Consider the following 20,408-nt stretch of genomic DNA (forward strand, 5'->3'; position numbering starts at 1 on the left):
TGTTGGCACGTCACCAGAGGCCAACCCATCATCACATCCATGGGTTAGTACCCTCCCTCACAATAGTACCTGGCCACATACATCAACAACACCTTTTGATCACACATTACAACAGAGGGTGTTTTGAAGAGTCGGGTTATGATAATGAATGGAATCAAAGAATTTGAACTTTTGTATGAAAATGATGATGGACTTTACAACAAGATTTACTCAAATAGGTATAGTTGTTGGGGAGATATACAAAGATGATCAATCTTATTATAAGTATTTTGATGATGTCAATGGTTAATTAATTAATTAATTAACACCTATTCTCATCGTCAATTCAAATAAATAATACCATGGATGCAACCTATAAATATTTAAGTAAATCAAAAATGATGATTGCCCATCGATCGATTTGAAAAAACGAACGAAAGTTATCGATATCATATGATACACGAACGAAAAGATATGGTTAAATCAATGATTCATTATCTTCATTCATTCAACCAACCAACTATTTCAAACAAACAAGTAAAGAATATACAATAATGCCTCAATTCTCTTGTGATAACTGTGGAGATGTATTAAAGAAGAATCAGATGTCTGGTCATGCGAGAAGATGTAGATATCCATCATTCTCATGTGTACAATGCAGTGCTAGATTCGGTATTGATAACTTTGCCACTCATACCGTCTGTATGAGTGAGGAGGAGAAGGTACAAGGCAGGCTATACAAGGGTCCAAAGTACAATCCAAATCAAAAGCAACCACAACAACAACAGAATGGAAACAACAACAAACCAAATGGTGCCAACAACAATAACAACAATAATAAGAATAATAACAACAACAACAATAATAATAATATAAACAATAACAACAAGAGAGTTAAAGAAGAAGAGAAAGAAGAGGAAGTTAAAGATAATGGAGTAAAGAAGTTGAAGACTGACAACGATGTCAAGTCTGATAACAAAGTTAAGGTTGAGGAGGAGAAGAAGAAGATTGTCGTCAAGAAGGATGACAGTGATAATGAGTCTTCAAGTAGCAGCAGCAGCAGTAGTGAGAGTGAGGATGACAAGAAGGTCAGCAGTAGCAGCAGCAACAGTGAGAGTGATAGCGAGGATGACAAGAAGGTCAGCAGCAGCAGCAGTAGTGAAAGTGAGAGCGAGAGTGAGGATGACAAGAAGGCTAGCAGCAGCAGCAGTAGTGAAAGTGAGAGCGAGAGTGAGAGTGAGAAGAGTGATAGCTCATCATCGTCCTCATCCTCATCTTCATCTTCATCATCCTCCTCCTCATCATCATCAAGCAGCGAAAGCGAGAGTGATAGCGATTAGATTAGTGCACTCAATCAAAAAATAAATGTATTAACTGCCAATACATAGCTTTGGCATATACCCAATCAATCAATCAATCAATCAAGGTATTAGCATATTCAAGGTGATCAATGACAATGGTCATTGATAGATAGTTTATTGTGGACAACAATAGCGACCGATCAAGGTAATTACTACTGTTCAATGCAGTTCTGATTGATAAAGTCATTGGCCTCGTTGGACCAGTTCCACATGCCTCCATCCATCTCACTGCCAATGCGAAGGGCAACCTCAGCCGAGGAACAGAGGTAGTTTGGTGCAGACATCTTGCTGAGATCGCCAAAGTCATTGTTACAGGCGTCCACACAGTTGTTGTACATGGTGTAGCTGGCAGCGATGCAGGATGCTCCAATGGGTGGCGTGGCAACACATGTTCCAGTCCAGGCACAGTATCCACAGCCGACAATAGTCACGACGGCACCGAAACACTTGAAGGCGCAGGAACCCCAGCCCTGTCCAGTGACCATTTCTTGTTGATTAATGTATTCATAGGCAAGATTGTTGGCGTCATCTTCAGACAAGTCCCTCCAGCCTTTGATTTCTTGTCCCAATGATACTTGACAGAATAGGACAATAACTAATATTAGTTTGATCACTTTGGTTGTTATTATCATGTTTGGAAATAATTAATTAATTAATTAATAGATTGATTATATTTAAGAAGGATTATTATTATTATTTGTTTGAGTTTGATATCAAGTAATAATAAAATCCAGTTTATTTATAACTATGGATATTTTGGAAGTTATTCGAGGGACATCTTTGTCGGCCCAATCAGAATTGGGACTTTGGATTCAAGGTCAAGTCTGTAAAGATCACCCACCTTATATTCATATCTGATCAGGTTCTAATCTTCAGGTTTCAAGTCAACCCAATAATTATTCCTCAACTCACCCCACACTCAACCAATCAAGAATGAGTTGGTCCTACTCTCATTGGTCTGACCATTTGCATTTGATTTCAAAGACCATTACCTTTGGGGCACAGCTCAGAAATGACCTACCAAACAAGGTCACTATTTCTGACTACATACCTTCTACCAAATATCACTGATATTATATTTATAATATTATTAGTATTATGGTTTATTTGATTGATTAATCGAACAAGAATTACCAAAAAAATAACTTAACCTTTTTAGGTAATTTTCAAAAAGTAGTTTGAAGTTTCTCTAGCAAAGTGATAAAACTTGTCTGGGTTGTGAGGGAAGAGTGTGTCCAGTGTGGTCTTGATCATGAGTGAAATGGTGTGTGAATCGGGGGTTAGTGAATGAAGTAGATGTACATCATCATGTTTGCTAGTTCACTCACTCACCAAGACAGTTACTCTATAAATCAATCAATCATATAATATATACAATGATTTCCAAACAACTTGATATTTATACATTATTGTTATTTTTGTTCGTACAATTTATATCATGTTCACAACTTAAAGTAGGTTAAGATAGATATTAGTATTTAGATTCATTTTATTAATATTATATAAAGGATAAAGATCCAATTCTAAATGGATTCTCATGTCAAAGGAATAACTACTTCCAATATAGTCGATTCAATCTATTTACAGGTGATATGATAATCAATCAAACAATTGATCAATTTCAAGACCTGGATCTCCTGGCAGTACTCAGTGTCTCTTCTAACAACAATGATTTCTTATTATTTGGTCAGAATCCACATGGTTATCAATTATTTACATATGATGTCAAGGTAATCTATTTCCCTATATCACTCATTGACTCACATTACTAACTCAAACATACCTAGATGAACAGTGTACAACTTAAACAACAAACATCAGCATTGAAGTCCCCAACTTATAATGTTTACTCACCAGTATCATATGACTTTGAGAGGAATACTGTACACTTCCAGATGAATCCAATGTGGACCAATGGATTAGGTATCATGTCTATTGACTTTGATAACCATCTCAAGTATGTAGAGTGAATGAGTTGTTCACCATGGTGTCCAGTTTACTAACATTAATTAATGAATGAATACGTATATAGTACCTTTGTTACATTACAGAATTCATCTGTTATATTGACCAATTGTTTCTATGACCAGGATAGTCATGTATTCTACAGCTCATACATTGATATTAATGCTTCTATGAATGTGGCACCATATGACACGAGAGGCCAAGAGAAGTTGAGACCATTCAATCTCACATTGGACTTTATATTATTGGACAAATACTATGGATACCAGAGTATATACATCTACCGTTCAAAGTTGTTTGTAATAGTTGGTTCAATGTCACCTGGTTTCCCTTTATGGATGGGTGCGATCGACTTGGATTCTATGGAGATGTCTACAATATTCCTAGAACAGAGTATGATTGTTGGCAACAACGATCTTGTAGGATGGCGACCGGATTCTATCGATCTTGAACATGGACGCATCTCGTTGTACGCAGTCGTTTATCCAGACAACACCAAGTCCTACCTCTACATGGTGGATTTATTCACACTCTCCTACACCAAGACATCGATGTTATTGAATCTCTCAAATGGAATGGATTGGACTATAATGACTTAAGTCTTAAAGAAATCTAGATACTTGCAATTCTCTCTATTAGGTATCAAGTGTGTACGTCATACATGCAATAGGGTCTTTGTGTGGGTTGGTGTAGTCTCGGGTGGGTGGGGTAGACGACCGGTCGTTCCTGTGAGTTTGATTCAGATCTGACGCAGTTTACAATATTTATCAAGACCTTTATTCAATTCCATATTAATAATTTATTTATTCAAATACAACCAAATTACAGTTACTCAAATCCACTTCAAAATAATTTATTAATTATTTATATTTATTAATTATTTATATTTATTATTTATTTATTTAATTTTATAACAAGATGAGGACATTCAACATAATCAATATCTCAATATGGCTGGTAGTGATGTTGGTATTACTGGTATCCAAGAGTAATGGAGAGTCTACATACCACGAGTGTGAATACAACTGTTATTTAAATGAGCAGAATTGTCTCTACAGCTGCGATTTGAACCGCAGAAGCTATTGCAACTGTTTTGACCTAGCTCTCAACTGTATTGCCATCTGTGAAGGTTATTATTATAAATAAATAATATTAACTCTCTCTGATAATAGACAATTTACTTCACAAAGATATGTGTTTGTGAGGTGGGTGTATTATTTATCTGGGTCATTTACAACAACCACGAGTGTTGTAAATGATCAATAATAATATCTTGATCAGATGATTTGAATTGGAATATATATGTGACTTCGAAGGAAGGAATGTTGTCATTCAATTAATTTATTGAAATATAAAAAAACTATGATATTTAAGATATTATTAATTATTTTTATAGGATTAACCCCTAAAGACAGAGATAGGCTGCGCACTAAGTGTAAGCGGGGTGTTGGTGCACCCCCTTACTTTATTTGGAATTAATTGTGCACAGTTTTGGAAAGTTACAAGTCAATTGGTATTGACCTGTTTATTGTAGGGTAAGGATAACAAGAAAGAGCCACAGATGACTAGACGGAGAAGGTGATCGAGCCCAGCGTCGGTTGCCAATAAGTAATGACATGATCCCTAGTGATGGACAACAAGTGTGATGGACTATGGCAACTAATCTGATTGATGGATTAATGATGGGATGAACCAGGTGTTTGATTGATCAATTGAGTGCATCAACAACATTAGTAAATGTGGTCAGTGAGTAACATCAGTGCAGACCGGACCTTGATGAGGACCTGGATCCGTCTCTTGAAGAGCGAGATACCTTTGGTGGTGTTCTAAGAGTTGGTCAATGGACTGGAAGGTGTCCGCTGTCTGCAGTGGCATGGGTCAGTGACAAATATTGTTGTCCTATCCATCATCGTCTGGGTTGTTGTTGATCCGCTTGTCGACGATCTTTTGTTGAGGTGGACGATGATGATTGTGATGATTGTGATGATTGTGATGATTGTGGAGATGTTGACTCCTTCCAAATGTATGAATGTTGGKGGTGTTGGGGTTGGTGCGGCACAGCTGGCAACGATGCTTGTTGTTGCTCCACCAATGATGGCGATGTTTGGGACAACGATGGTGGAATGTATCTCWTGCGCTTCTTAAATTCTGGAAGTTTGGTCAGGACCACATCTGGATACTGATCCGACTGTGTGGATGTCAATGATCCAGCAGCTTGCRTGATAAGGTCTATATACCTGATAACCTGATAAAAAAAAAGGAGCAGGCGGAAAACTGCTCCGAGCAGCGAGGTTCTGAGGCGGCGCAATGGATGTCTCACTTGGAAGTGGATCAAGTTGGTGTATCTTCAAGTGCTTGTTGTGGTAGATGWTTGAACACTCTTGATGCAACACTATATGGCAACACAGGCAGACGTTGGTGGWATCTCCTCGATTGTCTCTATTCGTCTCTCCCTTGTCAACACAGTGTACGCACTTGAGAAGTCTCCGATTTTGTTTAAAGTCTGTGGCCACATCCATAGCATGTTTGGAAATGGTTGGCTTGTCAACATTGGTGCCAGAGGTAAACATGAGGTTGTTCTTGGCAATCTTGATCCTTTGCTCTTGGGAGAAATGATGGAAAYTTTGATGGCGAGGCATGTAGAAGACGTTTGTGGTGTTGACATCTCTGCCCTGGGGCAGCGTGCAGCGTGGCAGTGGTGGGAGAAGATATCCGTTGATCGCCCCCAGCAGGTGGTCTCTGAAACAAATGGGCTTGTCTGGTTGGCAAATCATGTTGAACAGTACCATTGAATTCCAGGCCAATATATAAAGGGCGTCATGAAGAAGTACCCTCCAGAAGGTACGAGCTCGATGAACATTCCTGTTGGGATTGATGACCATCTTGGTGCTGTCCACATAGTTATGACTAACATTATAACAGAAGACAACCCTTGGTGCCTTGCGGGTAACGGTCATATGACGTGAGGATCTATGTTGTTGGTGTTGATAAGAGTGTTAGTACATTGTTATTGTACGTTGTTACACCATCGATCTCCTTCATTCATGATCCAAACGCACCTCTTCTCGTGGCCAACTYTGTCGTACATGCGCAAGGGATTTGGGATGTTGGTTAGGAAGTAGCAAACCTTCTTATCCCTTGCTCTCCAGGCTATCGCCGTGCTGAATGAGTTGGCGCCGTATACAACGGTGTCCACAAATTCCTTGTCGCTGCTTGCCTTCCTTCTGAGGACGATGCACTGCTGTCGATAGTTCTCCTGCTCCTCAGTGCTCAACCTCAGCCAGTAGTTGACTTGATTGCTTCTCTTGCTGCTGCTGCTGCTGCTGCTACCTCGGGTATTGTTGTTGTTGTTGTTGTTGTCATCCTCTTCATCTTCATCGTCATCCTCATCTTCATCTTCATCAAAATCATAGTCGTCATCCTCACTGTCGTTGTCCAACCAATGCTCCATGGTTTGCTTGGCATGCTTCGCCCTCCTATTCTTTCTTTCCATCTGTTTCTTTATCATCTCGTTGTAACTCCTCTCCAAGTACTGATCATTGATAAATAGAGGAGTGAATACATCAAAAGAGTTTGACCTCGATAGAGAAACAATGAAGTACTGGTTCCTCTTGGATAGTTCCTGAACGTTCTCATAGGTACCAAGAACTCCTATTGAAGTTGACGTGTGTGTGCAAGGATGGTGTCAATGATAATGTGATCCAAGGTGATCCATCATGATCGTGCTAAAAATGTTGAACTTACCTGCGTCAATGGCGAAGCATCTGCTCTCCGTGGGTGTGGACTCTCCAGGCAGTTGGACTGCGTGGCGCATCATATCGTCCATGATCAGTTTGTTGACTGGCACTCCTTCCGTGCCATTGGCCTTGATGACATACTCCTGGGAGAAATGGTAGATGTACTTATTCTCATCCACTAGCTTCCATGTTACGCCGCATCGGTCAGCCTTCCCAGTGATCATCTTCTTTCCTCCTCCAAATCCCATCCACTTGTAGAGATCATCGTCCAAAGAGAGGAAGGGTGACTTCCTATAGAAGTTCTTGATGATCAAGTTGAGGTCTGTCCGTAGCCATTCGTAGCTTGTCTGTTGGTTGGACTCTCGATTGGCAAAGCCAGGCATGTGAAGACATCTATCATATTGGAATGTATATGAATGATTGATTGAGTGATAAGTAATTGAGAGATAATTGATTGATCGATTGAATGTGATTGAATAGACTGACACTTACCGATGGATCTGCTTGAATCTGTACCAAGACATCAGTGATTGGTACTCTGGTTTGTAGAGACTCAGTCTGAGACTAGCCTTTTGTTGGTGATTCCAGCATTCTTTGATACTGTTCACTCTGTCCAATCCCAAATGAAAGAAGATGGCAAAGTAGGCCTTGAGCTCTGTCTCTGAGATATCTGAGCCCCTTAGATACCATGGCATGGATCTTGGAGCTTCATCTTCCTCGTTGCTATCATCATCATCGTCGTCGTCGTCATCAGTGATCATATCATCAAGGTCAAATTCATCATCACTGTCGCCATCATCCATGTCCTCGTCCTCGTCCTCGTCCTTGTCATTGGACTCAGTCTCATCGTCTTTGGCATCTTCATCTTCATCATCCTCCTTGTCCAAATCAAACAATTGGCCAGAGTTAGCCGCCACCAAGTCTGAATGAGTTCTTGAAACTGGATTCAGTCTCTCTTCATATTTCTTCCGACCAACAGCACGGTACCTGTGATGTAGTTATCTACGTTAGACCATCTGATCCGTACCAATACTATTGTTGTGCCACTGGTGCCATCACTTACTCATTGGTTGCCCGATGGAGAGCACCAAGAACAGTCTTGAAGTAAAGTTTGAATAGATATGGCGCACCTCCCTGACGAGCCTTGCTCAGCTTATCAGCCATCTCTTTAGTAAGATGATCGCTCTGTACATATGATGTGTCGAATGGTTGTGTCTTCATTCGCTCATCGAGGTTCATCTCTCCCCTCTCCTTCGCTGTAGGACTCTTCTTCTTTGTTGCATTTGTTGTTGTTGTTGTTGTTGTTGTTGTTTGTTTGTTCTTTTTCAATGCTTGCTTTGTCTTCTTGGATCTTGAGCGAGTGATCACTGGGTACACATCCTCATCCTCTTCKGCTACATCTGCATCCATTGATGGATGCTCTGCGTTTTGATGCCATTGTTCATTGGGTTTTAGTGTATATATATCCCCTCGAACAAAGTCTGTTTAGGTGTACAGTATGAGAATAAAGTCTTGAGTGTGTATATCAATCAATTATTCAACTCCCAACATACTGTATCTGTTTGTATATTGTTTCTTCCTACTATTGGATGATGTTGCATGCTCTGTATCTCTATCTGTGTTTGTTGTAGAAGACATGGCGTGTTGACAATGAAATTGAACAAAGACAAAGAGCATGGGATTGTTAATGTWGTTAAATTAAATTTAATTGATAAAAAAGGAAATTAGGGGTACTTATTACCTATGGGGTACACCAACACCCCAACTACACCTTAAGGGTTAATCGCAATCTCGAATGGTAGTGACAATTCTCCTGCCATTCTCTATTTGAATACTAGAAGAACTTTATTATCTTACCAGGGTGATTATGTTGTAGGGGAAAGTTCAGATCAACTAAATCAAAATGCAGATGACTTTTTAATTGATGTCCTGAATTCAAAAGGATAACATTGATACATTTCAAGGACGAATGAAGCCTTGAAACAGTTTGCAAAAAGGCGCCTTTTTTCTTCTAATATAGTAATAATAAATAAAGACAACACGTTTATTCCTCACCCTTCATTATACATGATATATATATATATATATATATAAATACTAGTACTAGATAGATGACATCTGTTGAGTTCTTGATACCTATACATTATGAGGACTTGGAGTCTGCCTCACACAATGTCAATGATGATGATGATGACTCTGGCGACACAACCACCGACAAATACACAATACGTAAACAAATCAATGTATTAGAGTTGTCAGACAATACAAAGTTAAAGACATTAGATGGTATGTTATCGTCATTCATTCATTGATTGATTGATACTAACATTCATTCAACATAGATATACATTCAAGGCTTACAAGGGATACATTGGATATACTCAATCACAACAACTTTGATCCATTGTTCTACTTTATTGGGTATGTCTATTTAGACTTGAATATCAGTATACGCGAAGGCTAACACAACAACAAACATACAGCAAGATACCATCGTTACCAAATGATGTAAAGAACCAGGTGTTGTCAATATTACAGACAGGCCTGACAAAGATACATCCTGTTATACAGGACTTGATTTCAAAGTCCTCTTCAATGAATCATGGCTCAGACGATTATACAGTGCATCTGCAACAGGTCAGGAACTCACTAAAGATATACGTATTCTTCATTCAATGGTTCAATCACTTTTCGACCAATGACAAGTCGGTGTCTGCGTCGTCAGGCGCTGGCGCGTCTGGCTCATCGGGCGCCACCACCGCCAACTCCAAGAAGCGAAAGACATCCAAGCAGACAGGCGTCGAGGAGATACATTGGGAGCAAGAGGGCAGCAAGGAGCGCACACTCACGCTCCTACACAGTCTGCTCGAGCTCAATTTGGCACAGCTCTGGAAGCTCGACTGTCCCGAGGAGGCATTCGTACAGATGATCACCAGGATGGTCTACGCAATGATTGAGAACCAAGCCAACATCAGAAGCAAGCCAATCAAACAGACACTGTTTGCGATCATCATCATACTGGTACAGCGCTACAATCATGCACAGATGATCACAGACAATGTGGTCCGTCTGCTCAATGCCCACGAGCACCTGCCGCAGCACATGGCCGAGCTCTACGGCGCCATCACATCGGTAAGCGAGGGCGACAAGCACACCCATCTCGTGGCCGATGCCGTTCGCGAGATTGGCAAGATCACATCGCGCGACCTCCACGACAATGCCGGCGTGCGTCACATGTCAGAGTTCATTGGATTGCTCGCCAGCAACGTACCGGGCCTCATGCAGCCATTGCTGCCATCACTGCTCCTCCAGCTGGACAATGAGAACTACGCCGTCAGGAACGGTGTGATCGACTCGGTGGGCCACCTCATTGAGCACGTGCACAAGAATAAGGAGGCTCCCAACAGGAAGACCACGCTGGACAGCCTCTTCCAGACACTGTTTGACAGGTACCGCGACGTGAATCCATACTCGAGGAACAAGGTACTGCAGACTCTACTTAGTCTGTTGCCCAAACACTTGGTGCCGCCACGCCACTACCGACACGTGGTGGAGATTGCCATTGGCAGGATATCGGACAAGGTGTCGTGGACGAGGAAGTACGCGATGCAGCTGTTCAAGGCCACGCTCAAGCATCAATACTACTCGGCCGTGCTCAGGTCAGACTTCTTTGAGCAGCTCAACGAGAAGTTCCACAGGCTGGAGAACGACCTGCTGGAGCAGGACCAGGGATCACAGATGGTCGATGACAATGACGATGAGGCGCTCGAGCAGGACGACCAGGGTGACGACGAGGAGGGCAAGAAGAAGCCAATGTTTGCCAACATTCAATCGCTCAAGATTGACAAGGCGCAGCTGCAGGACCTGGTCGAGAACACGCCATATGTGAGCACGGTCGACTTCCCGCCAAGCAAATGGATCTCCACAGTGTTCCCCAAGATGAAGTCGTGGATTGTGGAGACGACCAAATTCATCAAGTTGATCGAGCAGCCAATGGACACCATTTGCATGCTTCTGGGCAGCGTCAACAACAGTGACGTGCTGGAAGCCATCAAAGTCATACTGAAAGCTTACAAGCTGGGCATCTCCAACTCCAAGCAGGCTTTGTCCAAGATGCTCGTACTGATCTGGAGCAAAGAGCAGCCAATCAAAGAGGCTACAATCGATGCCTTCAACAAGATCATTGTGCCCAATGACTCTGATCACTCTCCCAAAGAGCCCTACCTTATTGCCAAGCGATTGATTGAGTAAGTGTACTGTAGTTGTGTGATTATAATGTCGTCTCGATGTCTAACAGATACCTCCAATCTCACCTTAGCCTGACCTTTGGAATGACCTTGGGAGAAATGACATCGTTGGAAGAGTTGGTCAAAGAGATGATGAAGAAGCAGTTCTTGAAGCCAAGCGTTATACATGCACTTTGGGATATCTTTTGTAAGTTTGATTGATTGATCCATTGATTGGCGATGCGATGCAAGCCCACTGACTCGCTCCCCTTTGTCATTCATCCAGCTGGAAAGGTACAACAATACAACAGCAGTGAGGATATACGTGGAGCATTGATTGTTCTATCGATGGCGGCCAATGTCGATCACAACATCGTGGCTGAACGAGTCAACCTATTGGTCACCAATGGACTGGAATCAAACAAGAATGTATGTGGATGGCAGACAAACAAGGTTGTGGCCCATGTCGACTAATCAATCTCCCTCCTCATACTACTCCAGGACGATGAATACGTACCAAGGTACACATGCATCACACTACAGAAGCTGCGATCGGAAGAGGGCGTCACATCGTCCAAGATGCCAAGGATCAAGAATGACCAGGTCATCTTTGAGAAGTTGATCGATCATATGCTTCAGCAACCAACGTCACAGTCGCGATGGTTGATGTTTGCCGAGCAGGCCATCAACACGATATACACGCTCAGTGAGCAGCCCGAGGCCTTGTCGGCCAAGATACTCAAGAAGTTGATCGCTCAGATCAATCAACAGACGCTGGAGACGGTGGACAGCCAACTGCTGAGCAGGTTCATCTTCATCCTCGGTCACATCGCCCTGAAACAACTAGTTCACATCGAGGAGATTCGTGGTGAGTTGAGAAAGCAACGAATAGAGAAGAACAACAATCAGGCCAAGAGTTCAAAGAAGTCACAACAAGAGAGTAAGTCATGGCGTGAGGTAGTTGATTGATTGATTGCATGGACTGACAAGGCTGGCGACACACTTAGACATTGAGAAGGAGTTGGGCTCAGAGCAGGCTGAGGCAGAGAATGAGGAGGACAAGTTACAGGAGAAGGCCGAGCGTGATATCATCATGGAGAACAATCTGATTGGACGATACGTACCTTTGATCCAAGCCATATGCATCAATCAAGGCAACAACTTCAATGTATGTATCATCTACACTGGATGATGACACGCATTGACTGACAAACACCCGCATCAACAGGACCAAACATTGCAGACGACTGCTGTGCTCACTCTTTGCAAGCTGATGTGTGTCAACAGTGAGTTCTGTGACAACAACCTTCAGATTATATTCACACTGTTGGCCTCATCACAATCTGAGACCATTCGCTCAAACATTGTCATTTGTCTGGGCGACCTTGCGGTGCGGTTCCCCAACGTGATTGAGCCATGGACGCTCAAACTGTACGCAAGACTGCGAGACAAAGATGTTTCGACCAGGAACACAACGCTGATGGTTCTTACACATTTGATCTTGAACGACATGGTCAAGGTGAAGGTATCGATCAGTGAGCTGGCGCTCTGTCTCGTCGACACGGACCAACGCATCGTCTACAACGCCCGTCTGTTCTTTAACAGTCTCAGCTCAAAGGGCAACACACTATACAACATCCTACCAGAGGTCATCAGTAGGCTTGCGATCGACAGTGGCGTCAACGTCACCAACGAATCAATCAGAGACATACTCAAATACCTCTTCTCCTTCATCCAGAAGGAGAAGCTCAATGAGAACCTGGTCGAGAAGATGTGCCATCGTTTCAAGATTGCCAAAGGTATGTATCCATGCTTCGCCAACTCAATCAATCTGGTCAGCCTCTAATCCACCTCGATCTTCCCTAGATATTGCCGAATCCAGGAACATTGCATTCTGTCTACAACTGCTTAGCTACAGCGAGAAGTCTTTGCGCAAGCTATTGGACTCGTACAAGGTCTATCAGGACAAGCTGGTAGATGAAGAGGTGTCTCAACTGATGAGTGCGATCATTACAAAAGCAAAGAAGGGTGTTGGAGCCAAGCCGGCGGAATGGAAGCAGCTCATTGATGAGCTGGAGAGAAAGCTTACCATTCACACAGAGAATGAGGATGACCAATCACCATCTGTGGCAGCTCCCAGCACAGGCACACAGGCATCACGACCAAAGAGAGCGGTGACAAAGGCAAAGACAAAGGCAAAGGCAAAGTCAAAGAAGGACGATGACGACGACGATGACGATGAGGATGAGGAAGAGAGCAGCGACCAATCGATGGCCGATGATGAAGAGGATGACGACGACGAAGCAGTGGCTCCATCAAAGCCAACACCAGCTGTGACAAAGGCCAAACCACCTCCAGCATCCAGAAAGAAGCCGGCTGCTGCGCCAAAGAAGAAACCCGCTGCGCCTGCGCCAGCCACCAGGAAGAAGCCCGCCGCCAGAAGAAAGAAACCGGTGGAAAGCGAAAGCGAGGAGAGTGAGGAGAGCGACGAAGATATGGACAGTGAAAGCAGCGAGAGTCAGAGCGAGAGCGAAGACATGGACAGCGACAATTAAACTATTATTATTTTCCATATAATCCTGGTTGTGTCGCCACGTGGTAGTTGGCGCGCGAACTTTCAAGTTCGTGCTATTGCTCACTCATTCTGTTCATTCATTCTCATTTAAACTCACTCATTGTTATAGATATATATATATATATTCCATGAAGGAGTAGATGCATGTATATGACAGGACTAAAGAGACTGCATTGTCAGCAAGAGAACGATAGCTTTGAGTCAGATAACGATCAACAACAACAACAACTACAATATATAATAACGAAGAGGAATAGACTCGATCATCAACTACAGGAATATATTGTTCATACACCTGCTGGAGACAACAACATCGATACTCCCAATTGTAATGTCTAATCTAATACCAAGCTAATACCATTGTATTGGCAGTTGGTTGGTTGCCTGAGTAACCTGCCTGACACGTGACATCCCTACAGATGTCCCTTCACCTCCTCAGGTGCCCACGTTGTCAGACGACATTGTTGACTACTACAATGGTTGCCACATCAACAACAGCAACATCAATGGCAACAGCGTAACAAACAGATGCCACAACACCAACAGCAACAGCAACAGTTGTAGTAGACAGACTGCACCACCACCTCTTCCTCCACCTCCCAACATGTTCAAGCGAGCTGCATCGACCAGTGTTATTAATGTTGTTATTGGCCAACAACAGTCTTGACATCTGTAGCAGCACCAATCCTAATCCTATAAAATGATTGACATGGGAGTAGGATGTTGATGTATATATACATTCGTTCGCGTATAATTCAACGCGTAAGCTAGACTATATTTAAAAGATGATTGATGGATCGCCTATTATGTATGACTGGTCCAATCGTTCGCTCATGAGAAGGACGCACAGGCTTGAGACAACTTGGAATAGAACTCTGCGATGATGGTGAAGATCTGATCAATCTCTCGCTCGTCTTTGCACTTGAGCAGATACATGTAGATGGCAGTGGAGTATATGGTGGCCTTCTCCACCTTTTGGTTCAGCACTTTCTTTAGTTGAGTCAGTTTGGGCTCGGTGGGCAGAGGCGCCTGTGAGTTGAACTTGAACTGTGGCTGCTTCAACAGATGTGACATGGAGTCAAAGTTCTCCTGTGTCTGTCGTATTGCATCGCCACATAGCAACAGGCGATCGAGTGACACATCAGGATCATTGACTCCACTATTCAACCTATCTATCGTTATCTTCATATCATTCTTTATCAACTCCATCGTTGCCTCCTTCTTCTGGATCATTCCCAGACTAGTCTGTGATCGTTGCATCTTTCCTCAATTGATTGATCGTTGAGTTGAACTTGTTTGTTGTGCTGTCCAGTATTCGGTAGATTGATAGATTGATTGATTGATTGATTGATTGATTGATTGATTGAGTCGGACCTTTGATGTCCTTGACTTTGACTTCCAATGCTTTCTGGTTGTTATTATGATGGTGGCTGGATTGATGGAATCTCAAAAAAGAAACAATGTTTGTTTTGAGATAAAGAGAAAGAGGGAGAGATGAGAGTATTGTTATATATCTCTATGATTCAATGTTTGAATGAATAAAGGGTCATGTTACTCATAGCTCAATAATGATCACCAACTAACCCTCACATCCACAGTACAACACCACCAAACAATTTGTGGTTGTGGGCTCAGCCCAGTCCAGGTTTGATCAATCACTCCCCCACAACACAACAGTGCCTCATCAACTAGAATCTGGTCATTCATTAAATCAATCAACGAATGTTTATTGGTATACTCCAATTTATAACAATAACTCATATGAGTGATGTCATGACAGGAAAGGTTTAGAAGTAGTTGGATATGATCGATCAGTTGATCCTCATTGTTTTATGTGAGTTCGTATGAGCAGACACTGGTGAGTCTGGTTGACTAACCTCGCGCTCATACCTCTTAGATCTAGTTTGTTGTTGTTGTTGAGAATGCTCGCCGGTGGTTTACCGTAGTAGTAGCCTATCACACATATCCACAATCTTGAGGTTGACTGTGTGGTTGCAGGCGTAATACCTGATGGTCTTGAGAACTGTAACCATATTCAAACTCTTGACATTGGCTCGTTGGAATGGCGGTAGTGCACTTCCATCGGCAGGTCACCCTCGAACAGGTACCTAATCACTTGGTGTTGGTTTGAATTGGCTGCGCCGTAGACACTTTGCATTGTTGGAAGATGTCTTTGTAGTTGTGCAGGTGTAATGCATCGATCATGTACAAGGCGGACAATGTCCAGTCTGCCATCGGCATGCCAAGTCCACCAACTCTGCAGACTTGTCGTCATCCACACTGATGTATCCTTTGTCAAAGAGATATGCCAAAATCAATGGGTTGATGGCTGCAAGAGATATTCAAACTGAAGGGATCACAACCAATGAACTTGTTTCTCTTCAAGATGGACAATACCAGTGGGACGAGATATTACATCAAGATCTCCACGTTTGTAAGATGACTCAATCATGGGTGCAATGTGGTGGACGCGCATTTCACTAGTCGCACAATCTAGGTCGCTGACGACATGCTTGTAGAGATGTTTGATCGCCAATTTAAAGTGTGCGAACGAGTGAATGTCTTCACTATTCAACAATGCGAGCATTTTGGAGAGCGACTTGGTCCTGGCCTCCTTGTTGGCGAACTCAATGATTGTTTCCTCGGTCACCGTGCTGTCAGGTATGCCAACCCGTTTAATCAACGAGCACAGCTCATTATAGCCGAGCTTGGTCTTGGTGTACATCTTTGATTGATTGGACATGAACTTCCTCAACATGTCCAGGTCACCTACTTCGCATGCTTTGAGACGAGCCTTTAGGTGGTTGGTGTGATTGGTGTCAATGTGCTGCTCCAACCATTCAATGACTGCCTTGTTACGTGACTTGATGGCCACTCCCATCAAACTAGAGAAGTTCCAGTTGATCTTGGGGTGAGCAATCAGCCTCTCGAGCAACTCCACCGACAAGATGCTCTGGTGAATTGCTTGGATATCAATTGTAATTTGATGATTGGTCGCCAAGTACTTTGGGTCAGTATCCATGTGATTGAATATGAAGTCAACTATGTCCATGCGTCCAATTTCCAATGCCTGGCTGAGATATAACAATGGATTATAGTGATGATCTTTGTTTGTAGATGATATGTGGAGTGAGTATAGTCGCTCGGTCAACTCAAGGTGTCCATGTTTCATTGCCAGTTGAAAGCACCGGGTGAAGTGTATTTTGGTCGTTGCTGGGATCAGTGGAAGTATGAGCTCAAGGAACTCCCTTTGTCCATACGTGCAACATGTATCAATAATTGTCTGTGCCTTGTCCATTGCCTGCTCCTTGATCAACTGCACCTTGGACTTGTCCTCCACAAAGTATTTGACGACCAGTGTGATGTTCAGCTCGATTGCCGCAATGAGCAGTTGAATCTCCAAGTCATGGCTGATCAATGAATGCTCATCCAGAACAACGAGCATATCGACAGCGTAAGGCTCTGAAAGCCAAATCTGATTGATTCTTGCAATGTTGTTGGGATTGTTGGCCAATGGCTTGAGGGTCCAGTTCAGCTTCATAATAAACTGAATGAACAATGGGTTGTGGACATGTAACAAGATGTCCTTGTCCAACTGGGGGCAGACCTTGCGACAGGTGATGAGCGTGTATAGCTCCACAGCCCACCGCCAGTTGTACTCTGTACATGCTGATACCTTGTAGATGAAGTAGAGTGATGGGGTTTTGTCGCACATGAGTGACATGATTGGGTTGCGCAGCAGTGCGTAGGTGGCCGTTACGTTAGCCTTGGACAAGGCACTCTCTAACAATGAAAAATTGATATGGAGATTACTTGAGAATGTTGTTGTTTTGTAGTACTTGAGAAACCATTCCGCTGCACCATAATTGATGTATTGAAACAAGCAATGTCTGTCAAGTAGCTGTGAACCTTTGATCACATTGGCCCCCAGTGACCTATGAACATTGGTAATGTGTCCCATGATAATCGCAATAAGCTTCCTGTTACCAAACACTGAATGAATCGCTGACTCCAATTGAGGATCACTCATCTTGATATCAGTGTCAACAGGTCTGATTGAGTTGGTGATTGAGTGAGTGGATGAATAAGTGATCGTTTGATTGAGCGATTGACTTACTTTGGAATACTATGATCAAATGGTGTGTACAACTTGGTCTGCTCCTGACATAACTTGATGATTCGATGTGTTCCTTGCACATATGCCTCCTCGATGATTGATTGGATGGTCACCAACTGATATGAGTTGGGCTCATCAGTAAAGTCAGTTGAGGCTGAGTTTCTACCAAGTTCCTCCTCGTCGAGATGTTGGAACAGATACTCGATTGTCTCGCGACATCCTGCGCCCAGTGCCACATCGAGGCAATTGTACTGAGGGCTTGGACCTGTGTGAAGTAGAGTCAACAGCTGCGCCGAGAAGACCGCTGCATATCGCATAATATCGACGCGATAATATGATAGGGATGATAGGAGCTGTTCGTTGTGGTTGACGATGAACTGGCAGACGATGTCGGCAGTGATGTTGCTGCCTGGCTTGCCCACAGCACGTACCAAGTTGAACAATGAATCTTCGCTGAATCTAAGTGTTTGTGCGCGGGCACTTGCAATCAGTCGTGCCATCGGCTCTGACATACGTTGACACATCTTCTCGAGCAAGTGCACTTCAGTAGCATCGTTCGCCATTAGTGACTCCATGCCCATATAGTCATCGTTGAGTATGGCCCCATGGGGCCTGACGATAAACACTCCCCCAGCCACCTGGTCGAGGTAACATTGCTTGATCATGTCCTCGGATGCTGATGTGATTGTGCCGTTGTCCATGTGATGTTGGACCAGTTGATTGATGAATGATTGGCGTCCATGCTCCAGCGCCAGCCGAATGTTGTCGACAATGTCATGATCTCTAAGGTAGTTTGAACCGACCACGGTCTGGCTCAACAATTGGAAGATGGCCACGTTGCCATGTTTGGCACATCGTCGAACACACTTTGCCAGAAGTGGTGCACTCTCTTTGTGGATACCGGTATCCACCGGCCTGTGGCTGTCGACACTGGCAACGTGCAGTTCGTCCGCCTGCTGCTCCAACACATCGCGATAGACCACGATGCGTTGCCCACTGGCGCCAATACAAATAAGTTCAGGAGACGTGGCGTCAGTGTGAGCATGCTCAATATGTTGCATGAGGAGTTCAACTGCCTGTTCTACTTGCCTACCGTGTGGCAGAGGGCGCTCACACACTCTATCAAATGCAACATGATGGATAGTGTGCAGTACATCCTGGACCACATGCCAAAGACTGAGAGATATTATGATCATTATACCTTTGATGATTACGACACGACAGAGCATATAAATCGCCGACATTGGGAATGGGCGGTAGGCTACGCCTGCGAGGTATCGTTTGAGAATGTCCAAGTTGCCATGCTTGAAGATGACAGTTGGCAGGGTCTTCATGTCCAGCATCATGCTACTGCTCTCGTCCAATAGATAGTTGAACACTGTATCGTTGTTATATGTGGCGGCTTGGAGCAACAGATTGAAGTCCATCGGGTAGTTGTGGGCAATGCTGTCAAACGCCTGAATGAACATGTGCGTAGCGTTGTACCTTAGCATAATGCCCAATTGGCATTTGTACAAAACTGCTCCCTTCATTGATGTCTTGATACCAGCATGAGGCAGACGATACCAATCGCAACTAACTTCATCGTCGTCGTCATCATTTGTGAGTCTTGGAGGGAGGTCTGACAGACTTATCCATCTATTGTGCATATCGCTCACATGTTTAAAGATTAGCTTGCACAACAGATGGTTGTGGAATACTAAATGTATACTTTCAAACATGTTTCCTTCTAGATATTATCTATATAATGTAACTTTCAATCATCATCTTTCAACACAACTCATTCCATTGGGCTTTACCTTAAATTGAGGCAATGTAATCATATCCCGAAATGGAAAGTATACTTTGCGACACATTGTTGTGTCAAGATAGTTATAACAACAACAAATAATATGTGTAATGCATGCACCTCTTGGTGAAGATGATGCTCTACATGTACTTGCTGCCAAACTACAAATTAATGTAATGTCCGAGTCCAACAAGTATCTTTCATGCAATTGATCCTGCCTACGACCAATCGACAAACAGTTGGATTGATCAATTGGACTAACAACATACTAACTATCAACCATCCATTATCTTTAAACATTCTAACATTACTATTCCCTGTTTATCTTTCAACAAAAAGAGTAGTAGGAAATTGGATGTAGTGTGAACACGAAGAATGTCAACTTCACTCAACCCCATCCATGACTTCATTTCAAATAAACTCAAATATCTCTGTTTCTCTCTCTGTCTCTACACTTTATCATAGATTTATATGGATCAATATTGTCAACTTCACAGTCATCTTGACCTAAATAACTTAAAGTTACATACTCTCAACAACAATAACAACAAGAGTGCGAATGGCAACGCTGCCCCTTCGGACAATATAATCAAGAAAGAAGAGCATCCTGAGGTATTATTCCCTCAAGCAACAATAACAACAATAACAACAGCGACCAC

At 43.0% G+C, this 20,408-nt stretch overlaps 8 protein-coding genes across 8 annotated transcripts; 4 read left to right on the top strand and 4 right to left on the bottom strand.

Annotated features, from left to right (window-relative positions):
* Window positions 1-635: 635 nt before the first annotated feature.
* SAMD00019534_025960 (hypothetical protein) lies at window positions 636-1,292 on the top strand (the record flags this gene model as incomplete). Its single annotated transcript, XM_012901894.1, has 1 exon — window positions 636-1,292. A coding segment is annotated over one exon (657 nt), but the record flags the coding sequence as incomplete, so codon positions are not given.
* Window positions 1,293-1,492: 200 nt separating this feature from the next.
* SAMD00019534_025970 (hypothetical protein) lies at window positions 1,493-1,825 on the bottom strand (the record flags this gene model as incomplete). The annotated part of the gene is made up of 1 exon (XM_012901895.1): window positions 1,493-1,825. One exon carries the CDS (start codon window positions 1,823-1,825, stop codon window positions 1,493-1,495), a length of 333 nt encoding a protein of 110 aa, XP_012757349.1.
* Window positions 1,826-2,932: 1,107 nt separating this feature from the next.
* SAMD00019534_025980 (hypothetical protein) lies at window positions 2,933-3,898 on the top strand (the record flags this gene model as incomplete). The annotated part of the gene is made up of 3 exons (XM_012901896.1): window positions 2,933-3,070; window positions 3,128-3,297; window positions 3,373-3,898. Coding segments are annotated over 3 exons (834 nt in total), but the record flags the coding sequence as incomplete, so codon positions are not given.
* Window positions 3,899-6,218: 2,320 nt separating this feature from the next.
* SAMD00019534_025990 (hypothetical protein) lies at window positions 6,219-8,281 on the bottom strand (the record flags this gene model as incomplete). The annotated part of the gene is made up of 5 exons (XM_012901897.1): window positions 6,219-6,275; window positions 6,433-6,956; window positions 7,050-7,435; window positions 7,535-8,029; window positions 8,106-8,281. The coding sequence occupies 5 exons, from the start codon at window positions 8,279-8,281 to the stop codon at window positions 6,219-6,221; spliced, it is 1,638 nt and encodes a 545-aa protein (XP_012757351.1).
* An 872-nt stretch (window positions 8,282-9,153) lies between these two features.
* On the top strand, window positions 9,154-13,823 carry SAMD00019534_026000 (hypothetical protein; the record flags this gene model as incomplete). Its single annotated transcript, XM_012901898.1, has 9 exons — window positions 9,154-9,328; window positions 9,385-9,463; window positions 9,526-11,289; window positions 11,361-11,476; window positions 11,555-11,697; window positions 11,770-12,208; window positions 12,276-12,436; window positions 12,497-13,067; window positions 13,135-13,823. The coding sequence occupies 9 exons, from the start codon at window positions 9,154-9,156 to the stop codon at window positions 13,821-13,823; spliced, it is 4,137 nt and encodes a 1,378-aa protein (XP_012757352.1).
* Window positions 13,824-13,987: 164 nt separating this feature from the next.
* Window positions 13,988-14,507, top strand: SAMD00019534_026010 (hypothetical protein; the record flags this gene model as incomplete). Its single annotated transcript, XM_012901899.1, has 2 exons — window positions 13,988-14,171; window positions 14,263-14,507. Coding segments are annotated over 2 exons (429 nt in total), but the record flags the coding sequence as incomplete, so codon positions are not given.
* Window positions 14,508-14,674: 167 nt separating this feature from the next.
* Window positions 14,675-15,103, bottom strand: SAMD00019534_026020 (hypothetical protein; the record flags this gene model as incomplete). Its single annotated transcript, XM_012901900.1, has 1 exon — window positions 14,675-15,103. One exon carries the CDS (start codon window positions 15,101-15,103, stop codon window positions 14,675-14,677), a length of 429 nt encoding a protein of 142 aa, XP_012757354.1.
* Window positions 15,104-16,199: 1,096 nt separating this feature from the next.
* Window positions 16,200-19,453, bottom strand: SAMD00019534_026030 (hypothetical protein; the record flags this gene model as incomplete). Its single annotated transcript, XM_012901901.1, has 3 exons — window positions 16,200-16,917; window positions 17,104-17,895; window positions 17,961-19,453. 3 exons carry the CDS (start codon window positions 19,451-19,453, stop codon window positions 16,200-16,202), a joined length of 3,003 nt encoding a protein of 1,000 aa, XP_012757355.1.
* Window positions 19,454-20,408: the final 955 nt, after the last annotated feature.

Source organism: Acytostelium subglobosum, assembly GCF_000787575.1.
Source record: "Acytostelium subglobosum LB1 DNA, scaffold: scaffold4, whole genome shotgun sequence".
Classification (NCBI taxonomy): domain Eukaryota; phylum Evosea; class Eumycetozoa; order Acytosteliales; family Acytosteliaceae; genus Acytostelium; species Acytostelium subglobosum.